Below are 19,235 nucleotides of genomic sequence, written 5' to 3' on the forward strand. Positions count from 1 at the left end.
ACATCAAGGATCAGTTTCAGAGATGTCAAGAGAGAGAAGAGAAAGAAGATGCTCCTTTTACGTGTTTGATCCATGGCCTCTGGAGGATTCCAAGGGGAGGGACCCACAAAATTTGAGCCCATCACAAAAACAGTGCTGCTCCCAGCTAACGTTGTGATACATTGTCAAAGACAAATTGTAAGGAAATGCCTCCTTGGCATGGTTACCCCCTGACTTTTTGCCTTTGCTGATGCTATGTTTTGATTTGAAAGTGTGCTGAGGCCTGCTAACCAGGCCCCAGCACCAGTGTTCTTTCCCTAACCTGTACTTTTGTTTTACACAATTGGCACACCCTGGCACCCAGGTAAGTCCCTTGTAACTGGTACCCCTGGTACCAAGGGCCCTGATGCCAGGGAAGGTCTCTAAGGGCTGCAGCATAGCTTATGCCACCCTGGGGACCCCTCACTCAGCACAGACACACTGCTTGCCAGCTTGTGTGTGCTGGTGAGGACAAAACGAGTAAGTCGACATGGCACTCCCCTCCGGGTGCCATGCCAACCTCACACTGCCTATGCAGTATAGATAAGTCACCCCTCTAGCAGGCCTTACAGCCCTAAGGCAGGGTGCACTATACCATAGGTGAGGGCACCAGTGCATGAGCACTGTGCCCCTACAGTGTCTAAGCAAACCCTTAGACATTGTAAGTGCAGGGTAGCCATAAGAGTATATGGTCTGGGAGTCTGTCAAACACGAACTCCACAGCACCATAATGGCTACACTGAAAACTGGGAAGTTTGGTATCAAACTTCTCAGCACAATAAATGCACACTGATGCCAGTGTACATTTTATTGTAAAATACACCCCAGAGGGCACCTTAGAGGTGCCCCCCTGAAACCTTAACCAACTACCCTGGCTGACTGGTTTTAGCAGCCTGCCACACTCGAGACATGTTGCTGGCCACATGGGGAGAGTGCCTTTGTCACTCTGTGGCCAGTAACAAAGCCTGCACTGGGTGGAGATGCTATCACCTCCCCCAAGCAGGAGCTCAAAGGCTCACCCCCTTTGTTCCAGCACCACAGGGCACTCCAGCTAGTGGAGTTGCCGGCCCCCTCCGGCCACGGCCCCACTTTTGGCGGCAAGGCCGGAGGAATTAATGAGAAAAACAAGGAGGAGTCACTGGCCAGTCAGGACAGCCCCTAAGGTGTCCTGAGCTGAGGTGACTCTAACTTTTAGAAATCCTCCATCTTGCAGATGGAGGATTCCCCCAATAGGGATAGGAATGTGACCCCCTCCCCTTGGGAGGAGGCACAAAGAGGGTGTAGCCACCCTCAGGGCTAGTAGCCATTGGCTACTAACCCCCCAGACCTAAACACACCCTTAAATTTAGTATTTAAGGGCTCCCCTGAACCTAAGAATTTAGATTCCTGCAACATAAAGAAGAAGAGGCCTGCTGAGCTGAAAAACCCTGCAGAGAAGAAGACACCAACTGCTTCGGCCCCAGCCCTACCGGCCTGTCTCCCTCCTTCAGAAGAAAACTGCTCCAGCGATGCTTTCCCCGGGACCAGCGACCTCTGAATCCTCAGAGGACTGCCCTGCTTCTAAAAGACCAAGAAACTCCTGAGAACAGCGGCCCTGTTCAACAAAGACTGCAACTTTGTATCCAGAGGAGCAGATTCAAAGACCCCTGCAATCCCCGCAAGAAGCGTGAGACTTGCAACACTGCAACCGGCAACCCCGACTCGACTGGTGGAGAACCAACACCTCAGGGAGGACCCTCCGGTGACTCCGAGACTGTGAGTAACCAAAGTTGTCCCCCCTGAGCCTCCACAGCGACGCCTGCAGAGGGAATCCCGAGGCTCCCCCTGACCGCGACTGCCTGACTCTGAAATCCCGACGCCTGGAAAAGACCCTGCACCGCAGCCCCCAGGACCTGAAGGATCGGAACTCCAGTGCAGGAGTGACCCCCAGGAGGCCCTCTCCCTTGCCCAGGTGGTGGCTACCCCGAGGAGCCCCCCCCTTGCCTGCCTGCACCACTGAAGAGACCCCTTGGTCTCCCATTGAAACCTATTACAAACCAGACGCTTGTTTGCACACTGCACCCAGCCGCCCCCGCGCTGCTGAGGGTGTACTTTTTGTGTGGACTTGTGTCCCCCCCGAACCCCCCCCCCACCCCCACCCCCAGTGCCCTACAAACCCCCCCCCCCCCCCCCCCCCCGGTGCCCTACAAAACCCCCCTGGTCTGCCCTCCGAAGACGCGGGTACTTACCTGCTGGCAGACTGGAACCGGGGCACCCCCTTCTCCATTGAAGCCTATGTGTTTTGGGCATCACTTTGAACTCTGCACCTGACCGGCCCTGAGCTGCTGGTGTGGTGACTTTGGGGTTGCTCTGAACCCCCAACTGTGGGCTACTTTGGACCCCAATCTGAACCCCGTAGGTGGTTTACTTACCTGCAAAAACTAACATTACTTTACCTCCCCCAGGAACTGTGAAAATTGCACAGTGTCCACTTTTAAAACAGCTAAATGTGTTTTATGTAAAAAGTATATATGCTATTGTGACTATTCAAAGTTCCTAGAGTACTTACATGCAATACCTTTCAAATGAGATATTACATATAGAATTTGAACCTGTGGTTCTTAAAATAAACTAAGAAAAGATATTTTTCTATAACAAAAACCTATTGGCCTGGCATTGTTTGAGTGTGTGTTCCTCATTTATTGCCTGTGTGTATGTACAACAAATGCTTAACACTACTCCTTTGATAAGCCTACTGCTCGACCACACTACCACAAAATAGAGCATTAGTATTCTCTTTTTGCCACTATCTTACCTCTAAGGGGAACCCTTGGACTCTGTGCATACTTTTCCTTACTTTGAAATAGTGCATACAGAGCCAACTTCCCACACAAATACTGCTACAGCTTGTTTGAATTCAAATAAATCAAGGTTTTCTGAAACTGAAGGATTCAGACATCACGCTTTGTCGATGCAAACAGTTCTTCTGTAGAGTGGATTGAGAAGCAACAATAATCTCAGCAGCCGCTGCAGTAAATGCTCTTCCATTATTTGCATTTGTTACAGGGTCACCATTATCACTACTAGTCATGCAAGTGGCCTTTTGCCACCACAGACAACATCAGCGCACATTTCTCCAATAAGGATGATTCCAAGAAGGTCTATGGCTCCAACAATAAGATCATTCACCCCTCCCTACAGGTTACATTCTGCAAATCGGTTGACACCAATCTAGATGCTCCATACAGTCAGTTCATGCACAAAGATCTGTTTATTCACTTCGGCCCATTACTGCTGTGTTGTCTTTTTCATAATCATTTGTCCGAAGATACTCTTTACAACTGATAGATTAGACTCCTTCCAGAATTTTGCTTATTAGCATCAATACTTTTATGGACATCACAGTTAGAGAAGCAGTGAAACGCAATATTCCAATACCTACTCTGACAATATCTTTAAATTATGCGAGGCATTATCATTTCTGTTTATCAAGCCTTTTACTGCTGCTTCTTGTTCCAGAGATGTTGGCATCAGCTTCTTCTTGGCAGCAGCTTCTGTGACGACTAGATCTTTGTTCTTCCAACCTGACCCTCAAGCAGACTCCGTAAGTGTTTCCTCGGTGATGATGTTAAGCTACAGCCCATCCCCAACAATTCTTCTAAAAAGGAATTCAAGAGTGTGGCATGCTCAGCACCACATATATCTCTTTAATGGGGATCTAAATAATTGGCCTTATTGCTCACAGGTTTAGCCACCAGTTGTCTCTGCAGAGTAGGGTGGTTTTACCCTTTTCAGGGCACTTTTGATGGCCTAGTCATATTTCTCAGTTTGTTGTGGGTGAGCCTGAGCTGATCAGTAACTCAGGTGTCTTGGTCGGGCATCTCCCAAGTTGTTGTGTAGAACTTCTTCCAAAGTCCAGAAGAATATAAAATACTTTTCCTGGAGGAACATTTCGTAGATAGTTGATGTTTGGTGCTAGCAGGAAGCTGGTGACCTTCCCAAAGATCCACTATATTTAAAATACATGCTGGTGGCCAATCTGGAACTGGGCAATCTTCCCCTCCCTTCTTTAGAAGCAAGTGATGGGGGACAAATGACAACTGGTCAGAGGAGTATGCATGCCAGCAGAGATACTGTAGACATTGACTTCCGAGTGGAGTGTCTGCGATTTCCATGCAGTTCCCCAGGGGGAGGTCCCAGGAGCACCCTGGAATGTTCAGCTGGCATGTGACGGATCAGACATCCCAAACAGAGAAAGCTATCATCACAGCTGACCAGCAACAAAATAGTTTTTGGTCAGTCATGTTTTTCATTGTGGCTTGGGCCTGGCAGGAGGCAAATGTTTGTTCCTTAAATCTTTTCAGATGGGTTACATGGCTCAGCACAGGCAAGCAACATGAGGTATCACAACCACAAAGACAATGTAGAAGTAAAGTCTGCAATTATGGTATTCAGTCGAAGAGCCACACGCAGAAGATGTATAGTTATTCATATAACACATGAACACAGTAGTAAAAATGAAACTTCACATTAATTTTAAATATATAAAACGTTGTTCCTATAAATAAGCCTACTTCATTTGGTGTGTTCCTAAGTCATCCAAAGCCATTAGATGCCTACAGCACTATCTGAATACACTTGTAACATCATGTTGTCTTCTTTATGAAGACTTGTCTTACTAAGTTGGACTCGCGCTGTTGACTGATCTTAAGTAGTTTTCTTTACTCCCAGCTCGTTTTTTCCCCTATGAGGCTGGCGGTGTGAAGTCTGCCAGCTCTGCGTGGCTGTCAGACCTCTGTGGCTGTGGCGATTCGACCGCCACATTACAAGATCGGCGGGGAGACCCGCCAACCTCCCACCGTCCCCGCCAGGATCTCGGATCCTGACAAGGTGACACCAGTACAGGTTACAGTCAGCCAAGGTGGCACTGAACTCTGCGCCTTCCTGCTGATTACAACCTTGTTCTCCCTCAGCCTTCTCGTGGCGGTCCAACCATCGTGAAAAGGCTGGCAGAGAACAAGTGCAGGGGGCCACAAGAGGGCCCCTGCGCTGCCTGTGGCATGGGCAGTGCAGGGGTCTCCCTGCCCAGCACCCTTGAAATGCGCACTGTCTGCTGGGCATTTCAAGGGTGCTTGTGCGGCCTGCATCTAGCAGCATTGTCGGCAGGTCTGTTATGAGCCAGCGACAATGCTGCTGCCCCTTTCCCACTGGGCTGACCAGCACAAACCTTGGTTTCCTCTGGTCAGCCCAGTGGGAAAGTCGTAATGGGGCTGGTGGGGGAGGTTGACCGCCCCGTCAGGAGTTTGGCGGACGGGTGTTTCCGGCTGCCAAACTCTTAATCAGCCCCCATGTCTTTCAGATCCTACAGTAATTTGTAAAGACCCGATGCTTGCTTTCCTGGACTTCAAGGTCTTTTCTGCAGTGGATAAATCTGATGGGCCCCACTTTAAATGTTTTGAGTTACACTCTAATAGGAAACTGAGCTCACTGCAAACAATTTGCCTCCTGTCACATAGCTTGCTTCTAATCTAGATAACCACTACCGATCCATCAACAAAATTCATGAGCATGCCAATGAAAATTCTAAGTGGATGTGCTTAAGGGTCTTGAAGAAAACCAAGCAGACCACACCTTTCTAAGTTTTTCTGATATAATTAAAAGTCTCAGTCAGACCTGTTAGTTTTGCATTGCATTTTTCTCGTGAAGACATGTTGCTGAAAATCCTGTTGTACTTTGGCTTCAAGATACCACAGCCAATGTTTAATGTATGGGTTTAAAGTTGCCAGTCTCTTTCCTCCTTTGTGAAGTTGGCTTATGTATGCTTTACCCTTTACCTCTGGCTCAGCACTCCTATTCAGATTGTGATAAAACAAGGTTGTGAGTGATGCTGCTGGTGGTAATGCCTCAGTGCCCTTGGTTTAGGTGTAACAGTTGACTCCCTTTCAGCAGGGTCAGTTTGGTCCAGTCCTTGCCCTTCATTTAAGAACGTAGGTCTAATTTTATAATTGTTCTACTGGAGAGTTAATACTTAATGGAAGCACCTTTGGCACGATTTTCAACTGTGCACCTATTGGTAGAAGTGTCGATCAATTTTGCATTACTAGATGTGGCAATAATGGACTCTTATTTTGGAAAAACTATTCAAGCTCTGTCAAGTTCCTTGTTGATCGTTGATGGACGACATTCTGTTTGAGCATTTCTTGTTGGGGCTCCGGTTGAGCCAGTAGGGCACGTTCAATTCGTTCCTAAGCAATTTCACTCACTTTTGGCTCTGTGCTTCAAGTTGTTTTTGTGCTTAAAAGCTTACGCTCTCTTCACGTTTTCACCTTTCATTCAGAGGACAGCCCGCTTTCTTCAATTACTCCTTACTTATCTCTGCAAAATCTTCCAAGTGTCTTTGTGCATATGGTTTAAAACGGGCTTGTAAGGAAATGCCTCCTTGGCATGGTTGCCCCCTGACTTTTTGCCTTTGCTGATGCTATGTTTACAATTGAAAGTGTGCTGAGGCCTGCTAACCAGGCCCCAGCCCCAGTGTTCTTTCCCTAACCTGTACTTTTGTATCCACAATTGGCAGACCCTGGCATCCAGATAAGTCCCTTGTAACTGGTACTTCTAGTACCAAGGGCCCTGATGCCAAGGAAGGTCTCTAAGGGCTGCAGCATGTCTTATGCCACCCTGGAGACCTCTCACTCAGCACAGACACACTGCTTGCCAGCTTGTGTGTGCTAGTGAGGACAAAACGAGTAAGTCGACATGGCACTCCCCTCAGGGTGCCATGCCAGCCTCTCACTGCCTATGCAGTATAGGTAAGACACCCCTCTAGCAGGCCTTACAGCCCTAAGGCAGGGTGCACTATACCATAGGTGAGGGTACCAATGCATGAGCATGGTACCCCTACAGTGTCTAAACAAAACCTTAGACATTGTAAGTGCAGGGTAGCCATAAGAGTATATGGTCTGGGAGTCTGTCAAACACGAACTCCACAGCACCATAATGGCTACACTGAAAACTGGGAAGTTTGGTATCAAACTTCTCAGCACAATAAATGCACACTGATGCCAGTGTACATTTTATTGTAAAATACACCACAGAGGGCACCTTAGAGGTGCCCCCTGAAACTTAACCGACTGTCTGTGTAGGCTGACTAGTTCCAGCAGCCTGCCACACCAGAGACATGTTGCTGGCCCCATGGGGAGAGTGCCTTTGTCACTCTGAGGCCAGTAACAAAGCCTGCACTGGGTGGAGATGCTAACACCTCCCCCAGGCAGGAGCTGTAACACCTGGCGGTGAGCCTCAAAGGCTCACCCCTTTGTCACAGCCCAGCAGGGCACTCCAGCTTAGTGGAGTTGCCCGCCCCCTCCGGCCACGGCCCCCACTTTTGGCGGCAAGGCTGGAGGGAACAAAGAAAGCAACAAGGTGGAGTCACTGGCCAGTCAGGACAGCCCCTAAGGTGTCCTGAGCTGAGGTGACTCTGACTTTTAGAAATCCTCCATCTTGCAGATGGAGGATTCCCCCAATAGGGTTAGGATTGTGACCCCCTCCCCTTGGGAGGAGGCACAAAGAGGGTGTACCCACCCTCAGGGCTAGTAGCCATTGGCTACTAACCCCCCAGACCTAAACACGCCCTTAAATTTAGTATTTAAGGGCTACCCTGAACCCTAGAAAATTAGATTCCTGCAACTACAAGAAGAAGGACTGCCTAGCTGAAAACCCCTGCAGAGGAAGACCAGAAGACGACAACTGCCTTGGCTCCAGAAACTCACCGGCCTGTCTCCTGCCTTCCAAAGATCCTGCTCCAGCGACACCTTCCAAAGGGACCAGCGACCTCGACATCCTCTGAGGACTGCCCCGGCTTCGAAAAGACAAGAAACTCCCGAGGACAGCGGACCTGCTCCAAGAAAAGCTGCAACTTTGTTTCCAGCAGCTTAAAAGAACCCTGCAAGCTCCCCGCAAGAAGCGTGAGACTTGCAACACTGCACCCGGCGACCCCGACTCGGCTGGTGGCGATCCAACACCTCAGGAGGGACCCCAGGACTACTCTAAGACTGTGAGTACAAAAACCTGTCCCCCCTGAGCCCACACAGCGCCGCCTGCAGAGGGAATCCCGAGGCTTCCCCTGACCGCGACTCTTTGAATCCTAAGTCCCGACACCTGGGAGAGACCCTGCACCCGCAGCCCCCAGGACCTGAAGGACCGGACTTTCACTGGAGGAGTGACCCCCAGGAGTCCCTCTCCCTTGATCAAGTGGAGGTTTCCCCGAGGGACCCCCCCCCTTGCCTGCCTGCAGCGCTGAAGAGATCCCTAGATCTCCCATTGACTTCCATTACAAACCCGACGCTTGTTTCTACACTGCACCCGGCCGCCCCCGCGCTGCTGAGGGTGAAATTTCTGTGTGGGCTTGTGTCCCCCCCGGTGCCCTACAAAACCCCCCTGGTCTGCCCTCCGAAGACGCGGGTACTTACCTGCAAGCAGACCGGAACCGGGGCACCCCCTTCTCTCCATTCTAGCCTATGCGTTTTGGGCACCACTTTGAACTCTGCACCTGACCGGCCCTGAGCTGCTGGTGTGGTGACTTTGGGGTCGCTCTGAACCCCCAACGGTGGGCTACCTTGGACCAAGAACTAAGCCCTGTAAGTGTCTTACTTACCTGGTTAACCTAACAAATACTTACCTCCCCTAGGAACTGTGAAAATTGCACTAAGTGTCCACTTTTAAAACAGCTATTTGTGAATAACTTGAAAAGTATACATGCAATTTTGATGATTTGAAGTTCCTAAAGTACTTACCTGCAATACCTTTCGAATGAGATATTACATGTAGAATTTGAACCTGTGGTTCTTAAAATAAACTAAGAAAAGATATTTTTTTCTATATAAAAACCTATTGGCTGGATTTGTCTCTGAGTGTGTGTACCTCATTTATTGTCTATGTGTATGTACAACAAATGCTTAACACTACTCCTTGGATAAGCCTACTGCTCGACCACACTACCACAAAATAGAGCATTAGTATTCTCTCTTTTTACCACTATTTTACCTCTAAGGGGAACCCTTGGACTCTGTGCATGCTATTCCTTACTTTGAAATAGCACATACAGAGCCAACGTCCTACATTGGTGGCAGCGGTGGGATACAAGACTTTGCATTTGCTGGACTACTCAGCCAATACCTGATCACACGACAAATTCCAAAATTGTCATTAGAAATTGATTTTTGCAATTTGAAATTTTTCTAAATTCTTAAAAGTCCTGCTAGGGCCTTGTGTGTTAAGTCCCTGTTTGGCATTGTCTTTTAGAGTTTAAAAAGTTGTTAAAAGTTTGAAATTAGATTCTAGAAACAGTTTTAGATTCTTTAAAAAGTCTTCCAACTCTTAGCAAAACAATGTCTGATACAGAGATGAATGTGGTGGAACTCGACACCACACCTTACCTCCATCTTAAGATGAGGGAGCTAAGGTCTCTCTGTAATATCAAAAAAATAACCATTGGCTCCAGACCTACCAAAATTCAGCTCCAGGAGCTATTGGCAGAGTTTGAAAAAGCCAACCCCTCTGATGATGACCTCACAGAGGAAGAAATTAGTGACTTGGAGGCCAATGTCCCTCCTCCAGTCCTAAATAGGGAGAACAGGACCCCTCAAGTCCTGTCTCCAACTGTGTTAGTCAGAAATAGTGAGTCCCTCACAGGAGGGTCCCACATTTCTGAAATCACTGAGGATGCTCTCAGTGAAGATGACCTCCTGTTAGCCAGGATGGCCAAAAGATTGGCTTTAGAGAGACAGCTCCTAGCCATAGAAAGGGAAAGACAAGAGATGGGCCTAGGACCCATCAATGGTGGCAGCAATATAAATAGGGTCAGAGATTCTCCTGACATGTTAAAAATCCCCAAAGGGATTGTGACAAAATATGAAGATGGTGATGACATCACCAAATGGTTCACAGCTTTTGAGAGGGCTTGTGTAACCAGAAAAGTGAACAGGTCTCACTGGGGTGCTCTCCTTTGGGAAATGTTCACTGGAAAGTGTAGGGATAGACTCCTCACACTCTCTGGAAAAGATGCAGAATCTTATGACCTCATGAAGGGTACCCTGATTGAGGGCTTTGGATTCTCCACTGAGGAGTATAGGATTAGATTCAGGGGGGCTCAAAAATCCTCGAGCCAGACCTGGGTTGACTTTGTAGACTACTCAGTGAAAACACTAGATGGTTGGATTCAAGGCAGTGGTGTAAGTAATTATGATGGGCTGTACAATTTATTTGTGAAAGAACACCTGTTAAGTAATTGTTTCAATGATAAACTGCATCAGCATCTGGTAGACCTAGGACCAATTTCTCCCCAAGAATTGGGAAAGAAGGCGGACCATTGGGTCAAGACAAGGGTGTCCAAGACTTCAACAGGGGGTGACCAAAAGAAAGGGGTCACAAAGACTCCCCAGGGGAAGGGTGATAAGACAACCAAAACTAAAAATAGTAAAGAGTCTTCTACAGGCCCCCAAAAACCTGCACAGGAGGGTGGGCCCAGAGCCTCTTCACAAAACAATGGGTACATGGGTAAAAACTTTGATCCCAAAAAGGCCTGGTGTCATAGCTGTAAACAGCATGGACACCAAACTGGAGACAAGGCCTGTCCCAAGAAAGGTTCCACTCCAAACTCCCATCCAGGTAACACTGGTATGGCTAGTCTCCAAGTGGGATCAACAGTGTGCCCAGAGCAAATCAGGGTCCACACTGAAGCTACTCTAGTTTCTGAGGGTGGGGTGGATTTAGCCACACTAGCTGTCTGGCCGCCTAACATGCAAAAATACAGACAGCAACTCTTAATTAATGGGACTAGAATAGAGGGCCTGAGGGATACAGGTGCCAGTGTCACCATGGTGACAGAGAAACTGGTTTCCCCTGGCCAATACCTGACTGGAAAAACTTACACAGTCACCAACGCTGACAATCAGAGAAAAGTACATCCCATGGCAATGGTTACTTTAGAATGGGGAGGGGTCAATGGCCTGAAACAGGTGGTGGTCTCCTCAAATATCCCAGTGGACTGTCTGCTTGGAAATGACCTGGAGTCCTCAGCATGGGCTGAGGTAGAACTAAAAACCCATGCAGCAATGCTGGGTATCCCTGAACTGGTGTGTGTGAAAACAAGAGCACAATGCAAGGCACAGGGTGAAAAAGTAGAGCTGGAGTCTGGAAAAATGGCCCAGCCTACCAAGAGAACAGGAAAGTCAGTTGGGAAACCAACTGCAACACAGCAAAAGAAAGGGAACCTCTCTTCTCAGGAAGAAGTTCTGCCCTCTGAGGGAACTGAGCCTTTGGAGTTTGAACCTTATCAGGTTGAGCTCTTGGGCCCAGGGGGACCCTCAAGGGAGGAGCTGTGTAAGGGACAAGAAACCTGTCCCTCTCTTGAAGGCCTTAGGCAGCAAGCTGCTGAAGAGTCCAAAGGCAAGAAAAATGGAACACATAGGGTCTATTGGGAAGATGGACTCCTGTACACTGAGGCCAGAGACCCCAAACCTGGTGCCACTAGGAGAGTGGTAGTGCCTCAGCTGTTCAGGAAGTTCATCCTAACATTGGCCCATGACATTCCCCTTGCTGGACATTTGGGACAAACCAAGACGTGGGAGAGGTTAGTCAACCACTTCTACTGGCCCAATATGTCCAACATGGTTAAGGAGTTTTGCCTCTCCTGCCCCACCTGTCAAGCCAGTGGTAAGACAGGTGGGCATCCAAAGGCCCCCCTCATTCCACTTCCAGTGGTGGGGGTTCCCTGTGAAAGAGTGGGTGTGGACATAGTTGGTCCACTAGAACCTCCCACAGCCTCAGGAAATATGTATATCCTGGTAGTAGTGGATCATGCTACCAGGTATCCTGAAGCTATTCCCCTTAGGTCGACTACTGCCCCTGCAGTAGCCAAGGCCCTCATTGGTATCTTTACCAGAGTGGGTTTCCCTAAGGAGTTGGTGTCTGACAGAGGTACCAACTTCATGTCAGCATACCTAAAGCACATGTGGAATGAGTGTGGAGTGACTTATAAATTCACTACACCATACCATCCACAAACTAATGGCTTGGTTGAGAGATTCAACAAGACATTAAAAGGCATGATCATGGGGCTCCCAGAAAAACTCAAAAGGAGATGGGATGTCCTCTTGCCATGTCTGCTTTTCGCTTACAGAGAGGTGCCACAGAAGGGAGTAGGATTCTCACTCTGTTTGGTCATCCTGTAAGGGGACCACTTGCCCTTGTTAAAGAAGGCTGGGAGAGACCTCTCCATGAGCCTAAACAGGACATAGTGGACTATGTACTTGGCCTTCGCTCTAGAATGGCAGAGTACATGGAAAAGGCAACCAAAAACCTTGAGGCCAGCCAACAGCTCCAGAAGTTTTGGTATGACCAAAAGGCTGCACTGGTTGAGTTCCAACCAGGGCAGAAAGTCTGGGTTCTGGAGCCTGTGGCTCCCAGGGCACTCCAGGACAAATGGAGTGGCCCTTACCCAGTGCTAGAAAGGAAGAGTCAGGTCACCTACCTGGTGGACCTGGGCACAAGCAGGAGCCCTAAGAGGGTGATCCATGTGAACCGCCTTAAGCTCTTCCATGACAGGGCTGATGTGAATCTGTTGATGGTAACAGATGAGGATCAGGAGGCAGGGAGTGAACCTCTCCCTGATCTTCTGTCATCAGACCCAAAAGATGGCACAGTAGATGGAGTGATCTACTCAGACACCCTCTCTGGCCAACAGCAAGCTGATTGTAGGAGAGTCCTACAACAGTTTCCTGAACTCTTCTCCTTAACCCCTGGTCAGACACACCTGTGTACCCATGATGTGGACACAGGAGACAGCATGCCTGTCAAGAACAAAATTTTTAGACAGTCTGACCATGTTAAGGAAAGCATCAAGGTGGAAGTCCACAAGATGCTAGAATTGGGAGTAATTGAGCGCTCTGACAGCCCCTGGGCTAGCCCAGTGGTCTTAGTCCCCAAACCTCACACCAAAGATGGAAAGAAAGAGATGAGGTTTTGTGTGGACTACAGAGGGCTCAATTCTGTCACCAAGACAGATGCTCATCCAATTCCTAGAGCTGATGAGCTCATAGATAAATTAGGTGCTGCCAAATTCTTAAGTACCTTTGACTTGACAGCAGGGTACTGGCAAATAAAAATGGCACCTGGAGCAAAAGAGAAAACAGCATTCTCCACACCTGATGGGCATTATCAGTTTACTGTTATGCCCTTTGGGTTAAAGAATGCCCCTGCCACCTTCCAAAGGTTGGTGAATCAAGTCCTTGCTGGCTTGGAGTCCTTTAGCACAGCTTATCTTGATGATATTGCTGTCTTTAGCTCTACCTGGCAGGATCACCTGGTCCACCTGAAGAAGGTTTTGAAGGCTCTGCAATCTGCAGGCCTCTCTATCAAGGCATCCAAATGCCAGATAGGGCAGGGAACTGTGGTTTACTTGGGCCACCTTGTAGGTGGAGGCCAAGTTCAGCCACTCCAACCCAAGATCCAGACTATTCTGGACTGGGTAGCTCCAAAAACCCAGACTCAAGTCAGGGCATTCCTTGGCTTGACTGGGTATTACAGGAGGTTTGTGAAGGGATATGGATCCATTGTGACAGCCCTCACTGAACTCACCTCCAAGAAAATGCCCAAGAAAGTGAACTGGACTGTGGAATGCCAACAGGCCTTTGACACCCTGAAACAAGCAATGTGCTCAGCACCAGTTCTAAAAGCTCCAGATTATTCTAAGCAGTTCATTGTGCAGACTGATGCCTCTGAACATGGGATAGGGGCAGTTTTGTCCCAAACAAATGATGATGGCCTTGACCAGCCTGTTGCTTTCATTAGCAGGAGGTTACTCCCCAGGGAGCAGCGTTGGAGTGCCATTGAGAGGGAGGCCTTTGCTGTGGTTTGGTCCCTGAAGAAGCTGAGACAATACCTCTTTGGGACTCACTTCCTAGTTCAAACTGACCACAGACCTCTCAAATGGCTGATGCAAATGAAAGGTGAAAATCCTAAACTGTTGAGGTGGTCCATCTCCCTACAGGGAATGGACTTTATAGTGGAACACAGACCTGGGACTGCCCATGCCAATGCAGATGGCCTTTCCAGGTTCTTCCACTTAGAAAATGAAGACTCTCTTGGGAAAGGTTAGTCTCATCCTCTTTCGTTTGGGGGGGGGGGGGGGGGTTGTGTAAGGAAATGCCTCCTTGGCATGGTTGCCCCCTGACTTTTTGCCTTTGCTGATGCTATGTTTACAATTGAAAGTGTGCTGAGGCCTGCTAACCAGGCCCCAGCACCAGTGTTCTTTCCCTAACCTGTACTTTTGTATCCACAATTGGCAGACCCTGGCATCCAGATAAGTCCCTTGTAACTGGTACTTCTAGTACCAAGGGCCCTGATGCCAAGGAAGGTCTCTAAGGACTGCAGCATGTCTTATGCCACCCTGGAGACCTCTCACTCAGCACAGACACACTGCTTGCCAGCTTGTGTGTGCTAGTGAGGACAAAACGAGTAAGTCGACATGGCACTCCCCTCAGGGTGCCATGCCAGCCTCTCACTGCCTATGCAGTATAGGTAAGACACCCCTCTAGCAGGCCTTACAGCCCTAAGGCAGGGTGCACTATACCATAGGTGAGGGTACCAATGCATGAGCATGGTACCCCTACAGTGTCTAAACAAAACCTTAGACATTGTAAGTGCAGGGTAGCCATAAGAGTATATGGTCTGGGAGTCTGTCAAACACGAACTCCACAGCACCATAATGGCTACACTGAAAACTGGGAAGTTTGGTATCAAACTTCTCAGCACAATAAATGCACACTGATGCCAGTGTACATTTTATTGTAAAATACACCACAGAGGGCACTTTAGAGGTGCCCCCTGAAACTTAACCGACTGTCTGTGTAGGCTGACTAGTTCCAGCAGCCTGCCACACCAGAGACATGTTGCTGGCCCCATGGGGAGAGTGCCTTTGTCACTCTGAGGCCAGTAACAAAGCCTGCACTGGGTGGAGATGCTAACACCTCCCCCAGGCAGGAGCTGTAACACCTGGCGGTGAGCCTCAAAGGCTCACCCCTTTGTCACAGCCCAGCAGGGCACTCCAGCTTAGTGGAGTTGCCCGCCCCCTCCGGCCACGGCCCCCACTTTTGGCGGCAAGGCTGGAGGGAACAAAGAAAGCAACAAGGAGGAGTCACTGGCCAGTCAGGACAGCCCCTAAGGTGTCCTGAGCTGAGGTGACTCTGACTTTTAGAAATCCTCCATCTTGCAGATGGAGGATTCCCCCAATAGGGTTAGGATTGTGACCCCCTCCCCTTGGGAGGAGGCACAAAGAGGGTGTACCCACCCTCAGGGCTAGTAGCCATTGGCTACTAACCCCCCAGACCTAAACACGCCCTTAAATTTAGTATTTAAGGGCTACCCTGAACCCTAGAAAATTAGATTCCTGCAACTACAAGAAGAAGGACTGCCTAGCTGAAAACCCCTGCAGAGGAAGACCAGAAGACGACAACTGCCTTGGCTCCAGAAACTCACCGGCCTGTCTCCTGCCTTCCAAAGATCCTGCTCCAGCGACGCCTTCCAAAGGGACCAGCGACCTCGACATCCTCTGAGGACTGCCCCGGCTTCGAAAAGACAAGAAACTCCCGAGGACAGCGGACCTGCTCCAAGAAAAGCTGCAACTTTGTTTCCAGCAGCTTAAAAGAACCCTGCAAGCTCCCCGCAAGAAGCGTGAGACTTGCAACACTGCACCCGGCGACCCCGACTCGGCTGGTGGCGATCCAACACCTCAGGAGGGACCCCAGGACTACTCTAAGACTGTGAGTACAAAAACCTGTCCCCCCTGAGCCCACACAGCGCCGCCTGCAGAGGGAATCCCGAGGCTTCCCCTGACCGCGACTCTTTGAATCCTAAGTCCCGACACCTGGGAGAGACCCTGCACCCGCAGCCCCCAGGACCTGAAGGACCGGACTTTCACTGGAGGAGTGACCCCCAGGAGTCCCTCTCCCTTGATCAAGTGGAGGTTTCCCCGAGGAACCCCCCCCTTGCCTGCCTGCAGCGCTGAAGAGATCCCTAGATCTCCCATTGACTTCCATTACAAACCCGACGCTTGTTTCTACACTGCACCCGGCCGCCCCCGCGCTGCTGAGGGTGAAATTTCTGTGTGGGCTTGTGTCCCCCCCGGTGCCCTACAAAACCCCCCTGGTCTGCCCTCTGAAGACGCGGGTACTTACCTGCAAGCAGACCGGAACCGGGGCACCCCCTTCTCTCCATTCTAGCCTATGCGTTTTGGGCACCACTTTGAACTCTGCACCTGACCGGCCCTGAGCTGCTGGTGTGGTGACTTTGGGGTCGCTCTGAACCCCCAACGGTGGGCTACCTTGGACCAAGAACTAAGCCCTGTAAGTGTCTTACTTACCTGGTTAACCTAACAAATACTTACCTCCCCTAGGAACTGTGAAAATTGCACTAAGTGTCCACTTTTAAAACAGCTATTTGTGAATAACTTGAAAAGTATACATGCAATTTTGATGATTTGAAGTTCCTAAAGTACTTACCTGCAATACCTTTCGAATGAGATATTACATGTAGAATTTGAACCTGTGGTTCTTAAAATAAACTAAGAAAAGATATTTTTTTCTATATAAAAACCTATTGGCTGGATTTGTCTCTGAGTGTGTGTACCTCATTTATTGTCTATGTGTATGTACAACAAATGCTTAACACTACTCCTTGGATAAGCCTACTGCTCGACCACACTACCACAAAATAGAGCATTAGTATTATCTCTTTTTACCACTATTTTACCTCTAAGGGGAACCCTTGGACTCTGTGCATGCTATTCCTTACTTTGAAATAGCACATACAGAGCCAACTTCCTACAGGGCTATTTTGAGCAATTAGTTCCTTTTTCCCACCCTGGCATTCAGTTCTAATTTGTGGTGGCACATGCTCACTTTGAGCAGTGTAGGAAATAGTACCATGTTTTTTCTTTAAAGTTGTTATTCTGTGTGAATTCTGTGTAAATATGTGAATCGCCTAGCTCGGCAACGAAAGCCTGTGTATCACCTCTTCAGTATGAAAGTTAGGAGACGTACATATTGGACGCAAATTTATTTTTCATACACAATGTTCCAGTGGAGATCATGTGACAAAACCAGCTCAAAAGAACTACGCAGGTGAAGAATCTGAAATCATGGAATGGAACGCAATCAACCTTCAAACTGATGCAAAAATATAAACCTTTCACAGCTGAGCAAGCTATTCAACAACTCTACAATGCCAGGCATAAGAGTGAGGCATTACATGTCTGAAAAGCCAAGGATTTGGGAGGGGAAATATGAAATTAAGCAACAAGCTAGCACATCCACCCCTTAAACTCTGAAGGGATGATGCCACGAGAAGCAAATGGCACATTTACAAGAGATTTACTAAAATTGCCATGCTTCAACCTCCCTAAATGAACATGCCACCTGGAATAAGGCAGTTTGTTGTCAGACTGGTGGCATTCTGCCCTCGACAGCCCTGACAAGCGAGTGTCCTAGGCTGCATAGCAGCACTCCCAATGCTTCCAGAAACTCTAGCCCTTATGTAAACGAGGATGTGTAGATCTCCATCTTCATACCTCTTGCGTGGTGGCATTGAGTAGGGACTTGAAATTGTTTTTTGGCGAGGCTGGAGGAGCAGGTTAATAAATAGGATGAAAGAGGAATTGAGTGCATGGGTGAAGACTCACCCTAACACCTGGTCGTACTCTACAGATTTCACGTTTTTGATGGAAGGCTCCAACTCCTTTGCTCAAAATGTCATATTTCACAACATTTGCTGCTGAATTTGTTATGACTAATGTTTCCTTCGCCCCTGGCCCATCTTCTTTTTCACCCTCTGGTCTTTTTTTCATTCTCACCCTGGCCCCTCTTAGTCTTTCTTCCCTCCCATGCATACTTCTGTTTGTCCCATCTTGCCAGTGGTCCTAGAGCGCAATAAGCACTATGTAAAGAAACAGAACATTAGCATGTTACTTCCTTATTTTTTTCCTAACATTCTTCCTTCTATTAATATTCTCTCCATTCCCCCCTCTCTAGCCTTTGCGCCCCCCCCCCCTCCCCACCCCCCCCATCTTCCACTCTCCACCACCACCACTTTCAGATGATCTATGGTTGGCATAAGTTATGTACTCACATGACATAAAAAACGTGTTCCCTCCTTCACTCTCTCACTACCTCCCACTCTCCTAGCTCCTCCTTCCCTGCTTTGAAGTGGCCTTGGGAATACAAAATCTACCAAGATGAAAGATCATTGTATTCTCTTACGAGGTCTCGCTATCTGCCTTCGTTCTACCCTATGTTGCTTCATTGGCATTTCCTCTATTGTGTTCACCCTCAGTGCTTTGAAACAGTCTGAGCAGAATATGTGCTTGACATGCAGCCTATATCAAATCCTGCAGATAAATCTCACGAGCACTCTGTAAAGGTGGAGTGTCTAAAATGCTCAATTGGATTCCTTTTTAGCAGTTGCAGTGACCGAGATGAATGAAAAAAAACACCTCAAAGAAGATGTTTTTTATCATATAGTATGTAAGACTTTGGGCTGCAAACCACCCACGTAGTTGAGAGACGTTTGGAATTCTAGCTTAGTGTCTGAAATGGGGTTGTGCTTCTGCCAGAGGTTATGATCCGCTCGAACCTTTGGCTGTCTAGACATAACGAACACAACAGCTTCTCTGTGCAAATAAAGGTCCAAACAAATCTTCGAGGTCATGAGACAAAATAGTCAGCTGACATTCTGCAGTGTACTGTTCATAAACTCAAGCAATCTGCTGGTGCGTTTTCATTTTATGGAAATTCAAGATCCAGATGAATTTGTTAAGTTGTGGGGTCCCTAAATATCTCCATTTCTTTTACAGGGCGTACTTGGAGCGTGATGTTGCTTTGTCTGACGAGCTGGTTCACAAATACAGCAATGTTGCATTGAGCCACTTGAACTGCACTGTGAAGGAGCTCCGGCGTCTCTTCTTGGTAGAAGACTTGATCGATTCCTTAAAGGTATGCCATCTAAATTGTGGCTGATTATTTAATTGTTCTGTGTCATTCTGCACATGAAGATTCCTGCATTTTGGAATAGATGAAATCCTAGGTACAGGAGCCTTACCAGAAGGTCAGTCGTAATACGGCAGCTCGATGCTGTGGTGGTATTTTCTGATCGTTGTGTGCAACATATTTGCAGGTGCCATGAGTAAAAGCCAA

General features: G+C 48.3%; 1 protein-coding gene across 2 annotated transcripts in view; it reads left to right on the forward strand.

The window, feature by feature from the left end:
- RTN4 (reticulon 4) overlaps positions 1 to 19,235 on the forward strand; it is a 232,787-nt gene that overhangs the window by 131,274 nt on the left and 82,278 nt on the right. For both annotated transcript variants that reach the window (XM_069234184.1, XM_069234185.1), the window contains exon 5: positions 18,896 to 19,034. In XM_069234184.1, the coding sequence (XP_069090285.1) occupies positions 18,896 to 19,034 (139 nt within the window). The remainder of the gene's footprint in view (positions 1 to 18,895; positions 19,035 to 19,235) is intronic.

The sequence above is a fragment of the Pleurodeles waltl genome, chromosome 5 (genome assembly GCF_031143425.1).
Source record: "Pleurodeles waltl isolate 20211129_DDA chromosome 5, aPleWal1.hap1.20221129, whole genome shotgun sequence".
Classification (NCBI taxonomy): domain Eukaryota; kingdom Metazoa; phylum Chordata; class Amphibia; order Caudata; family Salamandridae; genus Pleurodeles; species Pleurodeles waltl.